Here is a 23,555-nt window from a genome sequence, read left to right on the forward strand (position 1 = left end):
CAATATATAAATAAGTTACCAAATGATTGATGAGGGTAGTATGATTAAATTTCAATTCCCTCCAACAAGGGAATTGAATTCTATCATTTTTGGATGAAATTCACTTTCCCTCGTTTGATGGAATTGAATTCCATCATGGATTTTAATTCCCTTGAAAAACTTGAACCAAACATGGGAAAGTGATAGAATTAAATTCTAATTCCCACCAATTTCAAGAGATTTCATCCAACCAAATACCACCTAATTGTAATCTAAATGTGCAGCTCTTACTCGCTCTCTTTTTATTTATACAAATCAGTTAATTATTACAAATATTTATTGTATATTTAAAGTAATTATCTCAATTTCTAAAAGAAAATCTTAAAGTGGGGGTGGGGGGGGGGGGCAATACAACCCTAAATTTCTGAGTCTCCTTTTCTCACAAGGAACGCTTTGTGTTTGTCCCCGTTTTCATTTCTGCCTGTTTTGCTCTCGTGTTTGTTTCCCCATAAAAAGTGTAAAAAATAAACAATGGAAGAGATAGAGGAAAAGAAAAGAGAAAGATCGGGATCTCAACTGTCACTCTAACCTCAAACCTGTTGTTCTCCAGTTTTTTGTTTGGATTTACCGGGAATCAAAGGGACAGTTATTCTTTTGGGGAGTTTAATTTGGTTTTCGTTTAAAGCAGCGTTCATTTTGATGGGAAATTGGTGGTAAATATAAAAGGTGAGTTTTTGTTGAAATAATAGAGGATATGAGAAAAGAACACCCACCTGAGCCACTGGATTTCTTCATTTGGACTGTTGAGGTAGGAATTGATTCTCTTTTTTTTTTGTATTTTTTAAAATTTAATTTGGATTTTTGTTCCTTTAAATTTAAATCTGCTTTTAGTATTGATACTTAAATTGTGGAGTTTTGCTAAATATATTGTAATTTTTTCACTTGGAAACATTAATGGTGGCATTGTCGCAGTTCTCTAAATTTTGTTTAAATTGGAACAAAAAATCTAGTAATTAAGAAACAATGGGGTTTTAAACCAAAAAATTGTGATTATCGTAAAATATCGGTTGATTTTTGAAACTGGTAAAGTGAATTGGACCTTGATTTATGAAAGATTTACATAGAGGTGTATATAATATTTGTCGTTTGCCTAGAAAGTATCTCTACTTGATTTCTAGCAGCATTCCATCGAAAATCGCTTGTTTAAGTTTGCTGTTTTCATCCTCTTTTTGGGATATTTGGTATTGTTTTCTGGTGATTCAACTTGTTTTAGAGTGTATATTTTCGTGTTACTAGATCATGGTTTCATGAATATATGATCGCCGGAACTTCTCTGCATTATAATTATATTTAGTTTCTGTCAAAACTCGCATTTCTGTGGGTGAGAGTTTATTTAAAGTTGTTCATGAAGGTATGGTGAGGTTGTTTGAGTGCATAAATGAAAATTTATAGATTTTTGGTTGTCCAACCATAACCACATAGTGCATAGCAGTGTGTATGTTCTAGGTAGCTGCAGATATCGTGTAATAAATATGCAAACTATCCTTCTCTTCATTATCATTACCATTCCTTTCTGATAACAGAAACTGACACCAGTACATCTGTTTAATCATTCTGAGTAAAAATTTATCTCCGAAAGAATTAACAGTTGAGCAACAAGTTAATTTGTACATTAACGAGTGAAATGTTGCTTCAAAAAGTATTTACTCTATGATGTTATGTGAAGTGACAGGTTTTGAATTTGAAGCATTTGGTGAAGATATCAGAACATGTTTTTTGCTCTCTTTTTTATATATTTAACATGAAAGCTGTTGATATGGACATTTGATTCGATGACATGCTTTTGATCAGTTATCTTATTCTGGTAGGATGTCGGTATGTGGTTGGAAGAGATAAATCTTGGTACCTACAGTCAGATTTTCAAAGAAAATGGTGTCAATGGGGAATACCTGGAAGGAATGTCTATGTTCACAACCGAACAGATTCTTCGATTCATAAGGCGGTGCCATATGAAGTGGGGAGACTTCATCACACTATGCAAGGAACTCCGACGAATAAAAGGTCTCTCTCTCTCTCTCTCTCTATATATATATATATATATACACACGTTCACATGGACACACATACAAAGATTTTGCCTCTCTAAATTTGGAAGTTACTTCAATATTTAAATTTGCTTGATTATTCCCTAGTGTTCTTGTTGTAAGATATGTGTTTCTGTTAGTAGTATTTCTCAAATTGCATTGTATTTTAAAACATGGGTGTTTCCTCTGCTTCGTGCATAATTTCTTTTTGAAGCATAAACATTTTTCCCATTTTCCTTAAACAACTTCTTCTGGCACCAATGTTATGTGGGAAACCTGTTTCTTCTGCACATGAATTGGCAACTGGGACTCTCTATTGGTGTAGGTTTGTTGATGCCTGTTTGCAATTTATGTCAGCTATACTCTATATGATGTTGTATCTTTCAAATGGTTGAATGATATTCTGATTGCTATTCAAGGGAAAAAAACAATGTTTTTTTTATGCCCAATAGTGTGTAACTCATTCTTAGAGGAAGATATTCCTTTTTTGATTGACATATTGAAAATATATTCTTCAGTGGCTTGCCTAAAAGGAGAGCAAAAAATTCGCAGGCCATGGTGGGCTCCTCCTTGCCTTTCGGTATTTTTTGTCAAGGTGGCGAAGCGCAACAGACAGTTGCGCGTTGTTTCCTTGAAGCTGGAGCCATGATGCAAAATATGCTATTATTTACATATATGTAGTTTTTTCCTTGTCGAGTAAAAATTACTGGGAAAAAAAAGACTGAACTTTTTGTGTTAAAATCTGTCAGAGGCTTTGCTGATAGTTCCACCAAGAACTCTTTTACGTATACAAAGCCTTTTTGTTTAAAAACATGCATATGGTATGTGTTGATTTTTATAGTTTGTATCAAGAATCTTGTTCTTTGAAGCAGAGTGCCATTTATGTTCATATCGAGGAAATGGTTGATGATTTGGTTCGTGAAATTCAGTCTTGGCCATTTCTTTGCATGGTTGCATGATGCAAGAAAAATTTATGGTATTTGGGGGGAGGAATATTTATTTGTATGGTGAGGAATGGAATGTTGATATCAAGTATGGTGTGATGCAATTGTGTTAATGCTTCATGTTTTAATGGTTGGACTTTGTTGTTTAGGGGTTAAATGATGTTAGTACAAATATTTGAAAATTCTGATAAATTAATAAAATGGAGGTCATTGTAGCTTTCAAGAGTTTATAATTTTTTTTATTTAGTGTTAGTAGATCATTCGGATTTTGCAAGCACGAATGAAAATAAGTGGTAATTTTTGAATTCCCTTTTTGTGGGTGGTGGGGGGGGGGGTTAAAAATCGCCACTCCATGAATAAGATTGAAGATACTAATTTTTTACCTATTTTTTATTATTGATATTATTATTATTATTTTATTTATTATTATTATTATTAAAATTATTATTACAAATAGGCTAAAATCGGGGCCCAATTACAAATTTGGAAGCCCAACCAGATGACCTAACTAAAACCTTAAACTAATTTGGGGTTTCAACTAGGGTTTCTAAACCCTAGCACCCTAGCCGCCTTCAAGATTCTAGAAGGCCAGCCGTCGCCTCTTCCAGGTGGTCTAACGTCCAGCTGCCGACACTCTAGTGCCACGCCACCTCGCCGCCGAAGCCTCTAGAAGCTCTGCTGCCACGACTCTGATCGTCCACGTTGTTGCCTATGGTGAGTCACCACCATAGTTATGGTGACTCACCGAAAATTTCCTAAGGGACCGGTCCGACGAAAGCCTCGGTGGTGGCTATAAAAGCCACCACACCTGCAAAATAAAAAAAACAGAGAGGAAGAACCGGAGATAACAGAAACGAGAGCAAGAACCCGAACAGACCACAACAGCAAGCCAAACAAAACCCATAACAACAAATCAAAAAGCAAAGAGAGAATAGAGGGAGAAAACTTACCACCGAGGAAGCTACGCCGTCGTCAGAACCTCCACACGCCGTAAAAGAAATTGAAATACCGAGAGTATTTCTGTAGATCTAGGTAACTACAAGGCTTTTTAGAGAAAAAGGACATCGAATTCGTCTTTAGGACGTTCTGATCTTTATTTTGGGAATTTTGAAATTTTCCGGCCACCGACAACGGTGGTCGGCGGTGGTTGTCAACGTCGGAGCACGGCTGCCGGCCTATGGTCTCTCTCTCAGTTTTAGAGAGACGCGAGAGAGTTAAAAATTCTCTCTCAGTTAGAGAGAGGCGAGAGAAAGAAGAAATGAGGATGCTGGCCCGAAGGGCCAGCCGTTTAGGGTATTTAAATACCCTCTCCCAAACGATGCTGTTTTGGGGGAGGGTGTTTCTGTAATTTCATAAAGGGTAAACCCCGTCCGCAGTGCTCCAAGTTTGTATACCTTGCAATTTAGTCACTAAAAGTAATTTTTGCCTATTATAATTTAGTCTTCGAAGTTTATTTTATTTTATTTCAGTCATGTCCAGTATAATTATATATTTAGGATGAATACTGAATTTAGTCCCTTATAGTTTAGTAATTATTATTTTAATCACAAATAGCATGTTTTAATTTGTTTTAATTTAATATTTGAATTCAATATATGTTTATTTTAGTCACTACATTAATAAATAGGTAATATGGTATGTTTAGCCACTATATTTTTAAATTATTAATTATGAATTAGGTATTTAATTCTATTAGGTTATAATTTAGTCACTAATTTTAATTTTTATTTATTTTTACGAGTTTTATTTATTTTAAATATATAGTTTTAATTTTGTTCATTATATGTTATTTTTATATGTTTACTTTTAATTATTATTACTATTATTATTATTTAGCCATAAATATATATATTTATAATATTTATTTTATTTATTAAAATCTTATTTAATTACTTTTAACTTATTTTAATCATGTTTTAATATTTATTTATTTATTTTTCAATATTAAGAAAGGGCAGTCTTAAAACAACTGGATGTCCATTTTTTGATATTTTTAAATAAATAAATATCCTATTTTATAAATTATATATTAATTGTTTTAATTATTTATTTATTTTTTAATATCGAAGAAAATAGCTGTCTTAAGGCACCTAGAAGTCATTTTCTGATATTTTTAAATAAATAAATATTTTATTTATAAATTTATATAAATTAATAAATTTACTTAAAATCATAATTATAATTTTGAAATAATAGGATTATAAATTAAATATATTTTTAATTTTAAATTTCTAATAATAGATATAATTTATAATTAAAAAGTATCAATTTTGGGCGTTGTAGGGGTGCTAATCATTCCCTAAACGTAACCGACCACGAATCCCTTTTTATTATTAAAAAGAACGAATTTTTGGTTAAAACGCAGATCAGTTTATCTTTTAATCGTTGTTTTCTTAAAAACTCTTTTAAAGGATGATTTTTAGGTATTCTACTTACCTGACCCAAAAGGCCGATGGCGACTCCCAAATTATTTTAAAAACCATTTATTCACATCACTTTTCCCGCCAAATAAATATTTCGTGCCCGGACGAAAACCGGTTACGACAGCTTGGCGACTCCGCTGGGGACTGGTCATGCTTTGAAATTAATTATAAATTGTCTTTATTAATTAGAAAAAAAAAATTCATATATTTAATTTTTAATTCTTTCTTTTCAAAATTTTTATATATATACTTATTATTTTCATAATATTTATATGTTATTTTAATTAATGCTTTATTTTCAAATATTAAATTTTATTATTTATTTGTTAGAGGTTTGAACATTTCTCCTCACACACAACACTTGCATTCCATAACATAATCTTTCTAATCAAGCTTGTCCCTTTTAAGTGGGAGTGAAAGCGACGTCTTCGTGAGAATTTATTCTCCGTGTCAGACCTAGCAAGTAACTTTCGGGGTTCATATGCTCTATGTCTTCGTGAGAATTTATTCTCCGTGTCAGGCATAGAGAAATGTGTCCCCTCGAATTGAACTCAATCTACTTAAGTCTGTAATGGACTAAGATTGAGGGTTGATAGCCCAAGGGGGCATCAACAAGGACAATTCGAGTACCTTTACTCCTAGAACTAAAAACCTGCATATAATAAACCCTAGAAATTCTCCTAATCTAAGACAATACTGAAACCATGGCCATAGGTGTACACAAAGGAGAAATAAGCTCTAGTTTTTAATTTATTTAATTTATTATTTTCCTCTCTGAATAAATGCATGTGAACTAGAAATCATGCAGTTAGGTTAATTTTTCCAAACAAAGTATGGAACTAGAAAGCATGAGGTTAAGATTTATACCTTGATAGATAGACTTTTCTTTCCATTAATTGGTACTAACCAATTTCTTTTTTCACTTCTCATTTTTTTCATACATATTGTTTGCTCTAAACTTGTTTATATTGATTTCTTTTGTTTGCATTGCATGATCATGGCATAACCAAAAGGTGTTTATTGGAAAGATTGTTCATCATATTGGAAAGAAATCGTAAATGGACAAAAAGTTTTATGATCAAACAAAATATGATGCAGCCAAGGAAAGACATCCTGAGGAAACTTCGAGGATAGAAGCAAGCAATGCACACAGAGAACCGGTTATATTAATACCAAAAGTATTACACAAAGATCCTACCAGATTGATACCAAAAGCAATCTATGGTAAGAGCATCAGTCAGGGCATTCAGAGTAGTGGAGGTTTTTATGAAGCTCAAGCATGTTATTTGAAGGACTTGAAGGATCAAAACAAGAAATTGAGCACAAAAATGGAAGCCATGCATGAAGATTTCCAGAAGATCAGTCAAGCCTTTCGAAATGCTGGCATAGGAAACACCCCAGAAGAGTGGATCACAGGGGTCACCAAGCTGAAAAAGAACTGCAACATATATGAAGATCTTGTTCAAGAACTTCTTGGACAGAAAGGTTATCTTACAAGGGAAAATGAGCAACTCCGAGAAATGACACAGAAGATGAAAGAGAATGTCATGGAAGAAGTTGCAGTCCAGACAAATAATATGGTTCTTAAGTAATAGATTTAGCTGATTTTACAAGGAGATGAAGCAGGCTGAAGACTCAACTTTTTGAGCATGAATGGAAACTAACTGGGCTTTGGAGAAGTTAGGAGTGAAAGATATCCTTATATGTAAAGTTTTGTTTGATGTACCGAAACTTTTGTGTTCAATGAAATCTGTTCTAAGATGATCACTCTTGAGTAAACACCTTTTCATACATGCATTTGCATTTTGCATCTTTGCATTTTTCATTGTGCATTTATACTTTTATATTTGCTTTTGTACTATACAATTTGCATTTTTATTGTTACATTCACATATTTACATTTGCATTTACATTTGCATTTTTTACGTTTGTATTTACATTTTCATTTTTACATAATTACATTTGGTTTTAAACTATTTTACATACATTTAAACATGAAAACATGAGAGTAATTCGTGGAGGATTCCATGACAGAATTTCTAAAATCAAAGTGGAGCTAACTTGGTCTTCCTAAACAAGGATAAGATTCATGAATGAGATTTTAGCAAGGGTTGGTAGAATTGAGAAACTACAAGAGCAACTTATCAAGACTCAACAAGAGATGATTGATCAAGTAAAAAATTCCCATAATGATTCAAAAGAGCAAATGACAAAACTGATGGACCTGATAAATGTTGTACTCCATGGAGAGAAACCCTTAAAGGATCCCGCTGTGAAGGCTGTGAATAAGGTTCTGAATGATAATGATGAGTTCGATGTGATAGTGTCTGATGATCAAGAACCTATTAGAGAGCATGGTAATTCAAGACAGATTCAAGATTTGGTCCCAAGGGGCAATCTAAGGAGTCTGGTGAACACTACCCCAATTATAGCTGAAATGAGCACCCAGAACCCCCTCGATAACATGAGAGCATTCAGTCGTTCAGAACGATCAAAGAAGGTGATAGCCTCGCGAGCGAGAAAAACTCTGAAGGTGTTTCAAGAATCTATCTCAGACCTGTACCCTCATTTGGTTAAAGGTCAATATATTACACCAAGATTGGTGAAGGTGTCACCAAAGCCTTATGCCCATTGCTATGATCAAAATAGCTTCTGTAATTTTCACTTGGGGGTATCTGGATATTCAACAGGGAATTGTTGGTCACTGTTAAAGGAAATAGAGACGCTCGTCGACAAGGGAGTCTTGACACAAGAAATGATCAATAAATGGGGGGCAAATAAGGATAAAAATCTTGGGCTAAGTACACACCCAACATTAGAGGAGTAATGATGCAGAAACAAGTGGAAGTGTTATCTACCACTGTAGTACTTTCTATTTTCAGCATCTTGTTTGAACTTGTTTTTTGTTTCTTTTCTCCGCTTTTGTGCAATAAATAAATGTGTGTTTCTTTTATGGTTATGAGCAAGGAATCAATTTTTAATCTTGAGATTATTGAGTATCAAGTAGATTAAATATTCTTTTAATTTTTTCAAGAATTATATATCTTTGGCAAGTGATAAAATTATACCTTCCATCCATTGCCAATTACTTGATCCTTACTAAAACCAAATTTTGACCGTACATTTATCTGAGACTCTGAAGAAATGTCTCTACCTATTTTTGAGACACCAACTATAGATGTTTACCTTCTCGGATAGAGTTGGTTGGTTTATGATATTACCCCTTCCACTATATATATGACCTCAAAAGTCACACATTTGACCTTCCAAATACAATGCCATCATAAAAAAAACCTCAAAAGAACCAAACTTTCAATTATCCGTGAATTTTCCTGCAAGAAGAGATGCGATGAGGCATCATGGACCAACTTATCGAAAATGATTTCAAGTGATTGGGACATACTCAAAGAAGAGGTGATTGATTGAAATAAATATATCATGCATTAATTACATTGTTTTCATGTAAATAAAGTTAATCTTGAATATTCATCCCCCTGGAGATACCTCTTTTTACAAAGGTTTCTGTGTATGAGATGATGAAAGACATTGTTTCATTTATCCTTTTAAATATATATATATATATATATATATATATATATATATATATATATATATATCATTTGTTGTCCCCACTTGAGCCTGAATGATTTTTCTTCTGATTCAACCCTAACCAAGGATCACCCTCTACATTGGGGGTAAAGTGAAGGATATTTGCTCACAAGAATAAAGATTGTCAATACAATTTTATTACGAAGACAAGTTTCCATGAAGTCAAGAAAGTTTTGAATTACAAGGTATGTCAAATACAGAGTGCTTGAAGATCAATCCAATCAAGAATAATGGAAAAACTCCAAAATGCAAAAGGAAAAGGAGGTGCTCAAAGCAATTGAAGTATTATACTCATCCAGCAAAGAAAGAAGAAGAAAAAAAACATAAGAAGAAAAAAAATAAAAAAGGAAAAAACAAAAAGGAAAAAAAGAAGAAGGAAAATTGAATCAAGATGGGTGACTTATTGAGCCTCAAGTTACAAGGTTGATCAAGTACAAACAAGAAGAGCAAGAAATGTTGGAGATATGAGAAAATGGAAATGAATCCAAAATTTGGCAGTCTAGAGGGATCCAGATGATGGAAAAATCCCCAGCAAGGCAGATCCAAGTCAAACAAAACAAGATTGATGGCATCAGAATGAATTGATCCTTGGTTTGATTACCCTTAAACACTTATTTGGGCCTTTTTATCCATTTCTTTCGTAACCATAAGCCATGGCCTACGTTACGTACCTGAAAAGTCCATTTTAATCATACATAGATTTCTAAGTAAAAGAGAATATCTTCAGAATTCATTCCGCCTCTCAAGATTGATTTTTATTTGCAAAAATTGGTTTTTAAAATCTTTAATGCATGATATGAAAAATGATAAAAGGATGGTTCAAGATATAAATTTTTAAATAACATCTTAGAACCAAAGGAGGATTCGAGTTGAAAACCTGAAAAGGCGGCTCGAATATTGAATGGTGCAACAAACGACATAAGAGATGATCTTAAGCTCTTAAATGAAGCACCACACATCCCAAAGACGTTCCTGAGATTCTGGAATCAAGAAGTATCTCTACAAGATGAGCATAACAACCATTTCTTCAAGTTAGTGGAAGCCCGAAGCGACATACTGAACCAACTTGAAAGAACCTACTTTACCAGAACCAACCTATACCTTAAATCAGTCAATATTTTTGAAACTTGCTATAGGACTATGATTTTTGAATGATTTAAAAGTGTAGTTGATTTATTTGATATTCATTAAACTCATTATTTATGATTTGATTCTATTGTGAACTTGAGAAGTGCATTACTTTGCAAAATTCTTTCATTCTTCGATAAAGAAAGGAGAAGAAAAAAACATTTTCAAATAGGGCAGTCTCAAATGAGGAAGGTCCTTGAAGCAATTGTTGTTTATTCTACCTCTGTTGTAGAAATAAAAGAATGAACGAGGCCAGAATAATGAAGCACTTCATATTTTTGAAAGGCAGTGGTCCAAGAAGCCAGAAAGTCTGGAGAATTGAACTTGTGACACTCTCCTATGACATTATTAGCAGCTCATCAAGAAAGATTATCGTTTATCTCATGTTGAGGTCGATAAGCATCACCAGACATTATTTTTCCCAACCATCAATTCATGTTCTCTAGAAGATTACATCATAGAGCCATGAACAAGTCACTACCTGCACTCTGGTTATACCGTGATGCTGGCTCAAGTCTTGATACATCATTGCTGCTTCTTCTATGCCGATCACTTTCTTTGTCAAGATGATATTCATTATGTCCTTCAGAAGATTGCTGAATTTGAATTTAAGGATTTATGTCACAGAATAAGATATTGGAACAGAATCTACCCTTATAGGCCTTTTATATAGGGTAACATTGGTTACAAGATTCAAAAAGTTGAAGCTGACCAGTTTTACCGTCAATTAAACCGTTCCATGATTCGAAAAAAGTGGGATATATTGGAGCAGCAGAAGATACAGTTGTCATAGCAGTCATTGCAAGAAAATGCACCAACAAAAATCTTCTAGTTCATCCTGATGATGTTTATTTCTTCAAGTAAGGTTGTTACGCTGGATGCCACCGACAACAAGGTCGAATTCGACAAATCTACTCATCAATTGTTCCAACTGATTATCATTCAGTTCGTACACATCTGTTTTCAAAGATATGCCAAGACAATAGAAGGCAATCTCTACATCACTGATTCTAGAGAAAAGAGACAGGACATTGATATCACTGGGGAACTTGTCTCTAGCAACTCCTCATGTATAGTTTTTAAGGAAACCTAGAAGCATTTCCACCTCATCAGGTTCAAGTGGAGTAACTTTATTCCTTCCAACCCATACCAGATTCTATTTTCAGCACTCATCAAGAACATACTTTTGGACACTCGAAGGTGGCTCATCGTCATAAGCTTCAAGAGCCTTACAGATCCTTTCTGTCAATTTGACACTTCCTGTACATGTTTGTAAACAGTTCAACTTTGTTCTTGGATCCCAGGAAGGCCATCATTTTTTTGTCAATGGAAAAATATCATGTATAGTGTGTGGAGAAAACATGATAAGAGTAAATATGTTCTCAATTGGCAGATTATGAATATAGCCCCTTTTCAGTGTAGCAGTATGAAAATGCTTCGAATCTACAATTTCTGGCTCTACATCGAATAAGTACTGTGATATTTCAGTCCAAACCAACTGGAGCAAGTGCCACGTTCTCATAGTAGAAATAAATAGACCCAATAGCATCTTTTGGAAGTGTTCTTTGAGTTATCTGATCTAGTTTGGTATGAACCCCAAAACCAATCATTAGATTTAAAAGATGAATTTGCTCATAGTAGAAATAAGGAGACCCAATAGCATCTTCTGGAAGTGTTCTTTGAGTTATCTGATCTGGTTCGGTAGGAGCCCCAGAACCAATAATTGGAATTGAAAGATGAACTGCATGATCGTCTTCATTAAGAAGCTTCTTTTCAAGCTTCCTCTGCTTCTTCCTTTTCAAAAATCATAGCCCAAGTTTCGCCTTTGCTTGTAATTGGGATCATTGCATAATGACTTCCTATCTTCTACCATAAGAAGTGCGTCAGTAGCCTTAACCAGTTGATCAGCACATATAAAATCTGTCAATTCTGCAATTGATGAATCTGGACCACATCTCTCCATGGTTATTGAAGTCTCAGCCTCTGAGAATCCCATTTTTGTCAAGTATAACAGTTTATTCTCCTCATCAGAATCAGAGTTCAGGATTTCCTCGATATCAGAAGAACTATCAATATCTGTGAAATCATCCTGAAAGATCACTTCATAATCAGATGAGTTGTTATCAGAATCAACATGTTGCATGGGTGTGGATTTTTCAAGAGCATGTACCACTGTATATGTAGTCTTGCTATTGCATCAGATTACTGTTTGCATAAATTGGTTTCTCTCCCATATAAAAGTATATTTCAGAGATGGTCTTCACTGAAAGATGATAAGCCACTGTGTCAGCCTGGAACGGATTACCAAGCTATTTTTACTACTTTGTCTGATTAAATCCCTCCATATACAGAAAATGGTCACCTCATTTAGAAGAGGCGCATATCTCAGACGTTTCTGTCAAAATGATTGATTGCTTCTTAAGTCTGTGACAACGTGAAGAGAATTCCTCCAGTTACTTGACAACACTGTTGTTTAGTGACACCATAATGAGAGCATTCAAGATAAACAGATTTGGGGCACGAATAAATCCACATGTACCCATAACAATGCATTGTCAAAATTGGACCTCATAGGGATCATGAGATTCAAGTCAAACAGACATTGAAAATAAACCAGAATTAGAATGTTGGGGGCATTTTGAAGGCCCAAGTCAGACAGATCCATGTGGGACATCTTGAGGGCCAATTTCAACCAGAAATAGAATATTGAGGCATTTTGAAGGCTCACAACAATATGAATATTTGGGCATTCTTGGAGGCTCATCTCAACAAGAAATAATGTTGAGCACACTTTTAACATATGTATCAGCAAATGTTGGGGCATTTTAAAGGTTCTTTCAGACAGATCCATGTGGGGCATTTTGATGGCTCAAATTAACAAGAAGCGAATGTTGTGGCATGCTGAAAACCCCTTTCAATCAGAATTAGGAATATTGAAGTATTCTGAATATTTATATCAGCAAAATGCTTGGGCATACTGAAAGCCCCTTTCAATCAGAATCAGGACTGTTGATGCATTTTGAACACTTGTATTAGCCAATGTTGGGGCATGCTGAAGGCCCATATCATCTTGTGTCGAGATCATTGACTTGAACAAATATTTCTAATGAGACATAAAGATATGAAGAATGAAAATGGTGAAACAGTGACAGTCGTGCTGATTATACATAATTGCTTCATTCATTAGGCAGTTATATCAGGGTCTTGTTGTTTAACAAATATTTACTCAACAAGTATGGTTTCAAATACCCAATCTTCTTAACCATGTGTCACATGACAGTGTGTTCTTTGTTAATCTACATCATGGTTGCATGAATAAAGATGGTCCTCAGGCAAACCAGTCGATCCAGGGTTCAATTCCTCAAAATCTCATCTTTGAATTTTGTATTTTGTGTGTCGGTGATGATTGAAAATATTTCTTTGAGATTCCTGGTAGTTAGTTTCAACCATAATGTTGAGGTTACGAAGTTGTTTTTCATATCAGTTGTTGTTTGCTTGATGACATTGAATAAAGAGGCTCAGATTACATTACCCTTAATCCCATTGTTATTGGTGTTATCATTGCCAGCCAGGGTGAACGGAGTTTTCATCTATTTTGGTTTTATCATGGGCGTTTCATCCCCATCGACAAGAATTTCATGGATATCGTTCTATACATGGCTCCTATAGCTGATGTGTTTTTATTTCTTACAACACTCATTATGGAAAAAAACATGATCGGTATTACACTTTCCCTTGCCCAAGATGATATCAAGATCAGTTGGTATCTCTTATTCAATTCGACACTAGCATATCTTGTGAATTGGACCAATTTTTTGGTCATGCCAACATTCCATTTGTATTCCCACTGATTTTTGTTTTCAAGAGGTCTTGTGACATCATACAAAAGCTTTGAACACTGTGCAAAGAGCTTCACTGACCAGAAATCTGTGCAAAAGTCACAAGAAATGATGAATGTTTGTCAAATACTTTACAAACATCTGAGCAGAAACCACATGAAATGATGAATGTGTTGTCAAATGTTTTACGAACCAGTTATTCTGGTACTAAACCAATGTTGCAATCATATGGTATTTCCATTTATGGATCCAAGATGAAGTTTGTTTTCTTCAACCCCAAGGTTAAAAGTGAGACATGATGAATATTTCTTTCCATTGAAGGGAAGCAAAAATTTTAACAACAAGAAATTAATGGAGCCAACTAATGTTGAACGACAGGATGTTGTTAAACATCTTGACATGATATGGTCCAAGTTACCTTATTCAAGATCTGATTAGATGTGAAGACATGAAAGGAATTAGGATAAATCCTCCTTGTGATGTATTTCAAGAGTCAAATCAGAACAAACATTGCTTTCTAATTAATCTCTGATGAGTCAGGCATATCTACATCTACACTCTTCAAAGATGATAGATTCTCTCTTCAAAGATGATAAATTCTCTTTTTAAAGATGATAGATTCGCTTTTAGAAGATGAAAGCTTTATTGGATTTTTGCACAAGTCCAAGCAATCGGTTTTATCCAAGACAAAATGGGGCATCAAAGTCATAATTCTGACTACGGCAAGAGTTCCATAAATGAAACATTTCTTCAGAGACTTTCATGAAGCAAAGAAGACACGAAGATACAAATATGCAGATTGATCAGATAATTCTTCAGAAATGAAAGCTTGATAGCATAAGTTGCTACACTCTAGAGGTAACCCTGAAAATAAATGATAAGGTAAAAGAAGACCGAGTTCACCACTTTAAAAGTCAAATGAAGATTCCATCAACATTTATCCATTCATAAGAACATCATTTGCACAATAGACAATGCATTACATTGATACATTTGATTGTATTCAAACATAAAGTTTTTTCAGATTTTCGTATGAAAAAGAAGATTCATGATGGAAAATACCTTACAAGAAGAAGATAGAATTCAAAATCTCAAATGCAGGAATCATTCAAACATCTGAAAGAGAGATGGACGCAATCCACAAGAATGAGCATTATCTTGAGATTGAGGCATGTTACCCAATCAACATGTTATTTTGAAAAATAATGAGAAAACGATTTTCATAGTTTCTTACTTAGTAAACTATTTCTCACATCTGTAAGTCCTACAGTGCATGATGTTTCCAAAAAGCCTTCGGGAGCTTTTTGATGTTTTCAAAACCTTCGGGTCAGCTGTAAGCCCTACAGTGCAGAATGTTTTTTTTTCTTAAAACATTTCCAGAAGGGTTCATAATGAGAAAAACTCATATGAAGAAGGAAGAAGAAATTCATAATGAGAAGAGCTTGCTCAACCTTTTGCTCAAATCCATCACTCGATGGATCAGCTTTTCCAGAGAAAGTTCATAATGAGAAGAACTCATCTGAAGAATGAAGAAGAAGTTCATAATGAAGAAGAATTTGTTCAACCTTTTGTTTGAATTCATCATTTAATGGATCAACATTGCCAGGTAGAGTTCATAATGAGAAGAACTCTTCTGAAGAAGGAAGAAGAAGTTCATAATGAGAAGAGCTTGTTCAACCTTTTGCTCAAATCCATCACTCGATGGATCAGTTTTTCCAGAGAAAGTTCATAATGAGAAGAACTCATCTGAAGAAGGAAGAAGAAGTTCATAATGAGAAGAGCTTGTTCAACCTTTTGCTCAAATCCATCACTTGATGGATCAGCTTTTCCAGAGAAAGTTCATAATGAGAAGAACTCATCTGAAGAAGGAAGAAGAAGTTCATAATGAGAAGAGCTTGTTCAACCTTTTGCTCAAATCCATAACTCGATAGATCAACTTTTCCAGAGATAGTTCATAATGAGAAGAACTCATCTGAAGAAGGAAGAAGAAGTTCATAATGAGAAGAATTTGTTCAACTTTTTGTTTGAATTCATCATTTGATGGATCAACATTGCCAGGTAGAGTTCATAATGAGAAGAACTCGTCTGAAGAAGGAAGAAGAAATTCATAATGAGAAGAATTTGTTCAACTTTTAGTTTGAATTCATCACTCGATGTATCAACTTTTCCAGAGAAAGTTCATAATGAGAAGAACTCATCTGAAGAAGGAAAAAGAATTTCATAATAAAAAGAGCTTGTTCGACCTTTTGCATGACTCTATCACAGAAGGAGATATATCATCATCAGCATTTCCAGAAGGAGTTCATAATGAGAAGAACTCATCTGAAGAAGAAGAAGTTCACAATGAGAAGAGCTTGTTCAACATTTGCTAGATTACATCACAGAAGGAGATAAATTGTCATCCCCAGTGAAAAAGTTCATAATTAGAAGAACTAATCCCAAAGAAGAAATTATTCAACATTGCCAACATAATCAAGTGAAGTCAAATGGATAAAAAATTTATTATCTTTTCGTCTTTGCTCTATTCTTGTTAACACAAGAATGAGCAAAGAGGGGCAGCTGAAGATACTAATTTTTTACCCATTTTTTTATTATTGATATTATTATTATTATTAAAATTATTATTACAAACAGGCCAAAATCGGGGCCCAATTACAAATCTTGAAGACCAACCAGATGGCCTAACTAAAACCCTAAACCAATTTAGGGTTTTAACTAGGGTTTCTAAACCCTAGCACCCTAGCCGCCTTCAAGATTCCAGAAGGCCAGTCGTCGCCTCTGCCAGGTGGTCCAACGTCTAGCTGCCGACACTCTAGTGCTACGCCACCTCGCCGCCGAAGCCTCTAGAAGCTCTGCTGCCACGACTCTGATCGTCCACGTTGTTGCCTATGGTGAGTCACCACCATAGTTATGGTGACTCACCAAAAACTTCTTAAGGGACCGGTCCGACAAAAGCCTCGGTGGTGGCTATAGCCACCATACCTGCAAAATAAAAAAAACAGAGAGGAAGAACCGGAGATAACAGAAACGAGAGAAAGAACCCGAACAGACCACAACAGCAAGCCAAACAAAACCCATAGCAACAAATCAAAAAGCAAAGAGAGAATAGAGGGAGAAAACTTACCACCGAGGAAGCTACGCCGTCGTCAGAACCTCCACACGCCGCAAAAGAAATTGAAATACCGAGAGTATTTCTGTAGATCTAGGTAATTACAAGGCTTTTTAGAGAAAAAAGACATCGAATTCATCTTTAGGACGTTCTGATCTTTATTTTGGGAATTTTGAAATTTTCCCGCCACCGGCAGCGGTGGCCGACGGTGGTTGTCAACGCCGGAGCACGGCTTCCGGCCGGTGGTCTCTCTCTCAGTTTTAGAGAGAGGCGAGAGAGTTAAAAATTCTCTCTCAGTTAGAGAGGCGAGAGAAAGAAGAAATGAGGATGCTGGCCCGAAGGGCCAGCCGTTTAGGGTATTTAAATACCCTCTCCCAAATGACACCGTTTTGGGGGAGGGTGTTTCTGTAATTTCATAAAGGGTAAACCCCGTCCGCAGTGCTCCAAGTTTGTATACCTTGCAATTTAGTCACTGAAAGTAATTTTTGCCTATTATAATTTAGTCTTCGAAGTTTATTTTATTTCAGTCATGTCCAGTATAATTATATATTTAGGATGAATACTGAATTTAGTCCCTTATAGTTTAGTAATTATTATTTTAATCACAAATAGCATGTTTTAATTTGTTTTAATTTAATATTTGAATTCAATATATGTTTATTTTAGTCACTACATTAATAAATAGGTAATATAGTATATTTAGCCACTATATTTTTAAATAATTAATTATGAATTAGGTATTTAATTCTATTAGGTTATAATTTAGTCACTAATTTTAATTTTAATTTTAATTTATTTTTACGAGTTTTATTTATTTTAAATATATAGTTTTAATTTTGTTCATTATATGTTATTTTTGTATGTTTACTTTTAATTATTATTACTATTATTATTATTATTATTATTTAGCCATAAATATATATATTTATAATATTTATTTTATTTATTAAAATCTTATTTAATTACTTTTAACCTATTTTAATCCTGTTTTAATATTGATTTATTTTTCAATATTAAGAAAGAACAGTCTTAAAACAACTGGATGTCCATTTTCTGATATTTTTAAATAAATAAATATCCTATTTTATAAATTATATATTAATTGTTTTAATTATTTATTTATTTTTTAATATCGAAGAAAATAGATTTCTTAAGGCACCTAGAAGTCCTTTTTTGATATTTTTAAATAAATAAATATTTTATTTATAAATTTATATAAATTAATAAATTTATATAAATTAATAAATTTACTTAAAATCATAATTATAATTTTGAAATAATAGGATTATAAATTAAATATATTTTTAATTTTTAAATTTCTAATAATAGAGATAATTTATAATTAAAAAGTACCAATTTTGGGCATTGTAGAGGTGCTAATCCTTCCCTAAACGTAACCGACCACGAATCCCTTTTTATTATTAAGAAGAACGAATTTTTGGTTAAAACGCAGATCAGTTTATCTTTTAATCGATGTTTTCTTAAAAACTCTTTTAAAGGATGATTTTTAGGTATTCGACCTACCTGACCCAAAAGGCCGATGGCGACTTCCAAATTATTTTAAAAACCATTTATTCACATCACTTTTCCCGCCAAATAAATATTTCGTTCCCGGACGAAAACCGATTACGACAAAGATCATTAGAAGAACCATCAAAGCAAAGAAGTCAGAAAGAGATATAAACCCTAACCCTCACTCCCTATAACATCTATCATTCGCACAATGCGAGAGTTGTTCATTAAAGAAAACCATGACCCTATAGATTTCAATAGGGCAAAAGTCGACATTCTTACGCCGTTTAATTACTGATTTGCCAGCAATTAGCTGGCAAACACACCTGGTAACACTAGTACTGATAGCAACATAGCATCTAAAAGGAACTTGGCAAAAAACACAAAACCCCAACAATTGCCCTCCTAACAGTCTATTTCCAGGTGTTTCCACGATTTATTGTTAGGTATGGCTCATAAATATACCAGTAAAGAGGACATGAGATGGAGCGGAGTGAGCGAACATCAACTGTCCTTACAAAGAAAGTCTCGTTGTGGGGTTACGAATTATGTGGGTTGGGGGTGCGGGGGGCGCAGCCCCCGCAGTACGGTACAGGGTTAATTTTGTAATTATGTACCAGGGTTTTCTATTATAAATAGAGATGTAACCTAGACCTAAAATATCATTGAATAAAAAAAACTTCTAGCGCCGCCTAGGCACCGAGGACGTAAGCACATTGCCGAACCTCGTAAAATTCTCGTGTTCTTTTGTTTTCTTTACCCGTTTTCGTCAACAATTGGTATCAGATGTCAGGAGCAAAATTCGAAGTCGCGAAATTCGATGGTCAGGGTAACTTCGGATTATGGCAAACGAGGGTGAAGGATCTATTGGCGCAGCAAGGGATCTTGAAGGCTTTGCGATCTACAAAGCCGGCGTCGATGGATGAGGAAGATTGGGAAGAATTGCAGCAGCGAGCGGCAGGAACCATACGATTATGCTTGGCGGACGAGGTCATGTATCACGTCATGCATCTATCGTCTCCAGACGAAATTTGGAGGAAGTTGGAAAGTCAGTTTATGTCCAAATCCTTAACGACAAAACTGTATCTGAAGCAGCGGCTGTATGGGCTGAAGATACAGGACGATCACGATTTGGCGCAACACGTGAATGTCTTCAATCAAATCGTTTCTGATCTGGCTCGGCTTGATATGAAAATTGAGGATGAAGATAGAGCGATGATTCTGTTGTGTTCGTTGCCTCCCTCTTACGAACACATGGTGACTACTCTTACATATGGGAAAGAGACTATCAATGTTGAGGAGATTACTGCAGCCTTGTTGGCTCACAACCAGCGGAAGCAGAATGCAGGGGAAAGCTCTCAAGCCGATAGCTTATATGTCAAGGGTAATCGAGATCGTGGACGGAAGCCAGAGAAGGCAGGGTCCGAGAAGCGGAATTCCAGATCCAAATCCAGGGATAAGAAGACGATTCACTGTTACAAGTGCAAGGAGGCGGGACATATGAAGCGAGACTGTCCGAAGTTGAAAAAGCAGACTGATGAGAAGCGTGATGGCTCATCCAAGTCTGTGAACGTGGTCGAGGATGATAATTCTGATTGCAGTGAGGGTGATATGCTTTCTATTTCAACGACACAATTGACGGATGCTTGGATTCTTGATTCTGGATGTTCTTATCACATCACGCCAAATAGGGAATGGTTTTCGACATACAGGCCGGTTAATTCTGGTTCGGTTTATTTGGGTGATGATCGATGTTGCAATATTGTTGGTATTGGTGATGTCAGAATTAAGATGCACGATGGCTCCGTTCGGACGTTGAGTGGTGTTCGACATATCCCAGACTTGAAGAAGAATTTGATTTCCTTGGGCACTTTGCACAAGAATGGTTTTATCCCTAAGGCTGACGAGGATAGGGAAACCATTCGGATTGTTAAAGGAGCATTGACTGTGATGAAAGGCAAGATGACTGCAGGGAATATCTACAGATTGTTAGGGAGTACCGTTGCAGGTGGAGTTCACTCTGTTGAGTCCTGTGATGATACGACAAAATTGTGGCATATGCGCCTTGCTCATCTTAGTAAACGTGGTATGGCAGAATTACACAAGAGAAACTTGTTGCATGGTGTCAAAAGCTGTAAGCTCGACTTTTGCAAGTATTGTGTTCTTGGTAAACAGACTAAAGTCCGTTTCAAGACTGCGAAGCACACAACTCAAGGGATTCTTGATTATGTGCATTCTGATGTATGGGGGCCTTCCACGACATCGTCTTTGGGTGGATCTAGGTACTATGTTACTTTTATTGATGATTTTTCACGGAAAGTTTGGGTGTATTTTTTGAAACAGAAATCTGAAGTTTTTGAGAAGTTCAAGCTGTGGAAAGCTGAGGTAGAAAACCAAACAGGACGAAAAATCAAGTGTTTGCGGTCTGACAATGGTACGGAGTACACAGATTCACAGTTCCTACAATTCTGTAAGGAGCATGGGATTCAGAGGTATTTTACAGTGCGCAAGACACCACAACAGAATGGTGTTGCGGAACGAATGAACAGGTCGTTGAATGAAAGAGCCAGATGTTTGCGGTTGAATGCGGGGCTTCCCAAACACTTCTGGGCTGAGGCTGTTAACATGGCGTGTTACCTTATCAACATATCGCCAAGGGCATCGCTGGCTGGGAAAGTTGCAGAAGAGGTATGGACTGGTCATGATGTTAGTTTTGATAACTTACGGATTTTTGGTTGTCCTGCTTATGTGCATGTACCTGCTGATGAGAGATCCAAACTTGATGCAAAATCGAAGGAGTGCATTTTTCTGGGTTACAAGAAAGGTGTCAAAGGATTCAAGTTCTGGGATCCAGTTGCGAAGAAAGTTGTGATTAGTAGAGATGTCGTTTTTGATGAACAATCCATGTTGCAGCAGAAGCAACACGACAGTGGTGGATTTCGAGCAGTTTCCAGTTGAGAAACCAGAAACTTCTCAACCGACTTCTGGTGGTTCCACTACGGATGATTTGCAGGATTATAGTCTCGCCAGAGACAGGGTGAGACGGACGAATATAAAGCCTCCGAACAGATTGGGTTTTGAAGACTTGGTATCTTTTGCACTTATTGTTAGCAGTGATGATCCGGTTACTTTTCATGATGCCGTTACTAGTCAGGAAAACGACAAGTGGATGACAGCCATGGTTGAGGAGATGGAGTCTTTGAATCACAATCGCACATGGGAGTTAGTTCCCCTTCCTGAGGGTAAGAAGCCGATTGGTTGCAAATGGGTGTATAAGAAGAAACCAGTAGTAACAGAAAAAGAGGGGGAGAAGTTCAAGGCTCGTTTGGTAGCGAAGGGTTTTTCACAACAGAAATGAGTTGATTATGATGAAATATTTTCTCCTGTGGTCAGGCACACTTCAATCCGAGCAGTACTTGCATTGGTGGCTAGTTGGGATTTGTATTTAGAGCAGATGGATGTTAAAATTGCTTTTTTGCATGGTGATTTAGAGGAGCAGATCTACATGCGGCAACCTGAAGGTTTCACTCAACCTGGAAACGAGCATTTAGTTTGCAGATTGAAGAAATCTTTGTACGGGTTGAAACAGTCTCCGAGACAGTGGTATAAACGGTTTGACTCATATATGATCAAGATTGGCTACAACCGATGTGAGTATGATTGTTGTGTCTATGTTAAGAGCCTTGATGATGGTTCTTTTATTTTCTATTACTGTATGTGATGATATGTTGATTGCTGCGAAGAACATGGATGATGTTATCGGTTTGAAAACTTTATTGAGTCAGGAATTTGATATGAAAGATTTAGGTGCTGCAAAGAAATTCTTGGAATGGAAATTTGCAGGGACATAGACTCAAGGAAACTGCGGCTATCTCAACGGGGTTATGTTGAGAAAATGCTAGAAAGGTTTGCGATGATCAGCGCAAAACCAGTTAGCACTCCATTGGCGAATCACTTTAAGCTCTCATCAGAACAGTGCCCCAAGACAGATAAGGAAGCTGAAGATATGGCAAAGGTTCCGTATTCTAATGCTGTTGGCTGCTTGATGTATGCGATGGTATGTACTCGTCCTGATTTAGCTCATGCTGTTAGTCAAGTTTGTAAGTACATGTCTAAACCTGGTAAGCAACATTGGGAAGCAGTCAAGTGGATCTTTCGGTACTTAAAGGGTACTGTGGGACATGGAATTGTTTTGGGAGTCAGCGGGATAATCCTTTGGTTGTAGGATATGTGGATTCAGACTATGCAGGTGACTTGGATAATAGAAGATCTACGACAGGGTATGTCTTTACTCTTGGTGGAGGGCCTATTTGTTGGAAGTCTACTGTTCAATCTATTGTGGCTCTATCTACAACTGAAGCTGAGTACATGGCAGCGGCTGAAGCTGCAAAAGAAGCTTTATGGCTTACTGGTTTAGTGAAGGAGTTGGGTGTTCAACAAGGTGGAGTTCAGTTGCTTTGTGATAATCAAAGTGCTATTCACTTGGCTAAGAATCAGGTGTATCGTGCTAGAACTAAACATATTGATGTAAGGTTCCACAAGATCAGAGAGTTGGTTGCATCTGGAGAGGTTTTGTTTCAGAAGGTACATACTGATGAAAATGCCGCTGATATGTTCACTAAGCCAGTTACGACAGACAAGTTCAAGCATTGCTTGGACTTGTTGAATGTTTCGAGTTGTTAAAGAATCAAGGTAACCCAACCCACATTGAATTTTCAAGAGGCAGGATATTCGCCAAGGTGGAGATTTGTTAGGTATGGCTCATAAATAATATACCAGTAAAGAGGACAGGAGATGGAGCGGAGTGAGTGAACGCAGCGAACATCAACTGTCCTTACAAAGAAAGTCTCGTTGTGGGGTTACGAATTATGTGGGTTGGGGGTGTGTGGGGGCGCAGCCCCCGCGGTACGGTACAGGGTTAATTTTGT

At 35.8% G+C, this 23,555-nt stretch overlaps 1 protein-coding gene across 1 annotated transcript; it reads left to right on the forward strand.

Moving 5' to 3' along the window:
* Positions 1–381: 381 nt before the first annotated feature.
* Positions 382–2,898, forward strand: LOC120177242. Its single transcript, XM_039183464.1, has 3 exons — positions 382–787; positions 1,848–2,040; positions 2,582–2,898. Exons 1-3 carry the CDS (start codon positions 734–736, stop codon positions 2,710–2,712), a joined length of 378 nt encoding a protein of 125 aa, XP_039039395.1. The 5' UTR covers positions 382–733; the 3' UTR covers positions 2,713–2,898.
* The last annotated feature ends 20,657 nt before the right edge of the window (positions 2,899–23,555 follow it).

Source organism: Hibiscus syriacus, unplaced genomic scaffold (genome assembly GCF_006381635.1).
Source record: "Hibiscus syriacus cultivar Baekdansim isolate YM2019G1 unplaced genomic scaffold, ASM638163v2 tig00112285_pilon, whole genome shotgun sequence".
NCBI lineage: Eukaryota > Viridiplantae > Streptophyta > Magnoliopsida > Malvales > Malvaceae > Hibiscus > Hibiscus syriacus.

What these genes read in the sequence shown, in the direction of transcription:
- LOC120177242 (XM_039183464.1), top strand. Translation starts at nt 734, where the DNA reads ATGAGAAAAGAACACCCACCTGAGCCACTGGATTTCTTCATTTGGACT. An exon ending in TCTTCATTTGGACTGTTGAG is followed by an intron (nt 788 to 1,847) that starts GTAGGAATTGAT and finishes TTATTCTGGTAG; the next exon opens with GATGTCGGTATGTGGTTGGA. An exon ending in GGAACTCCGACGAATAAAAG is followed by an intron (nt 2,041 to 2,581) that starts GTCTCTCTCTCT and finishes TATATTCTTCAG; the next exon opens with TGGCTTGCCTAAAAGGAGAG.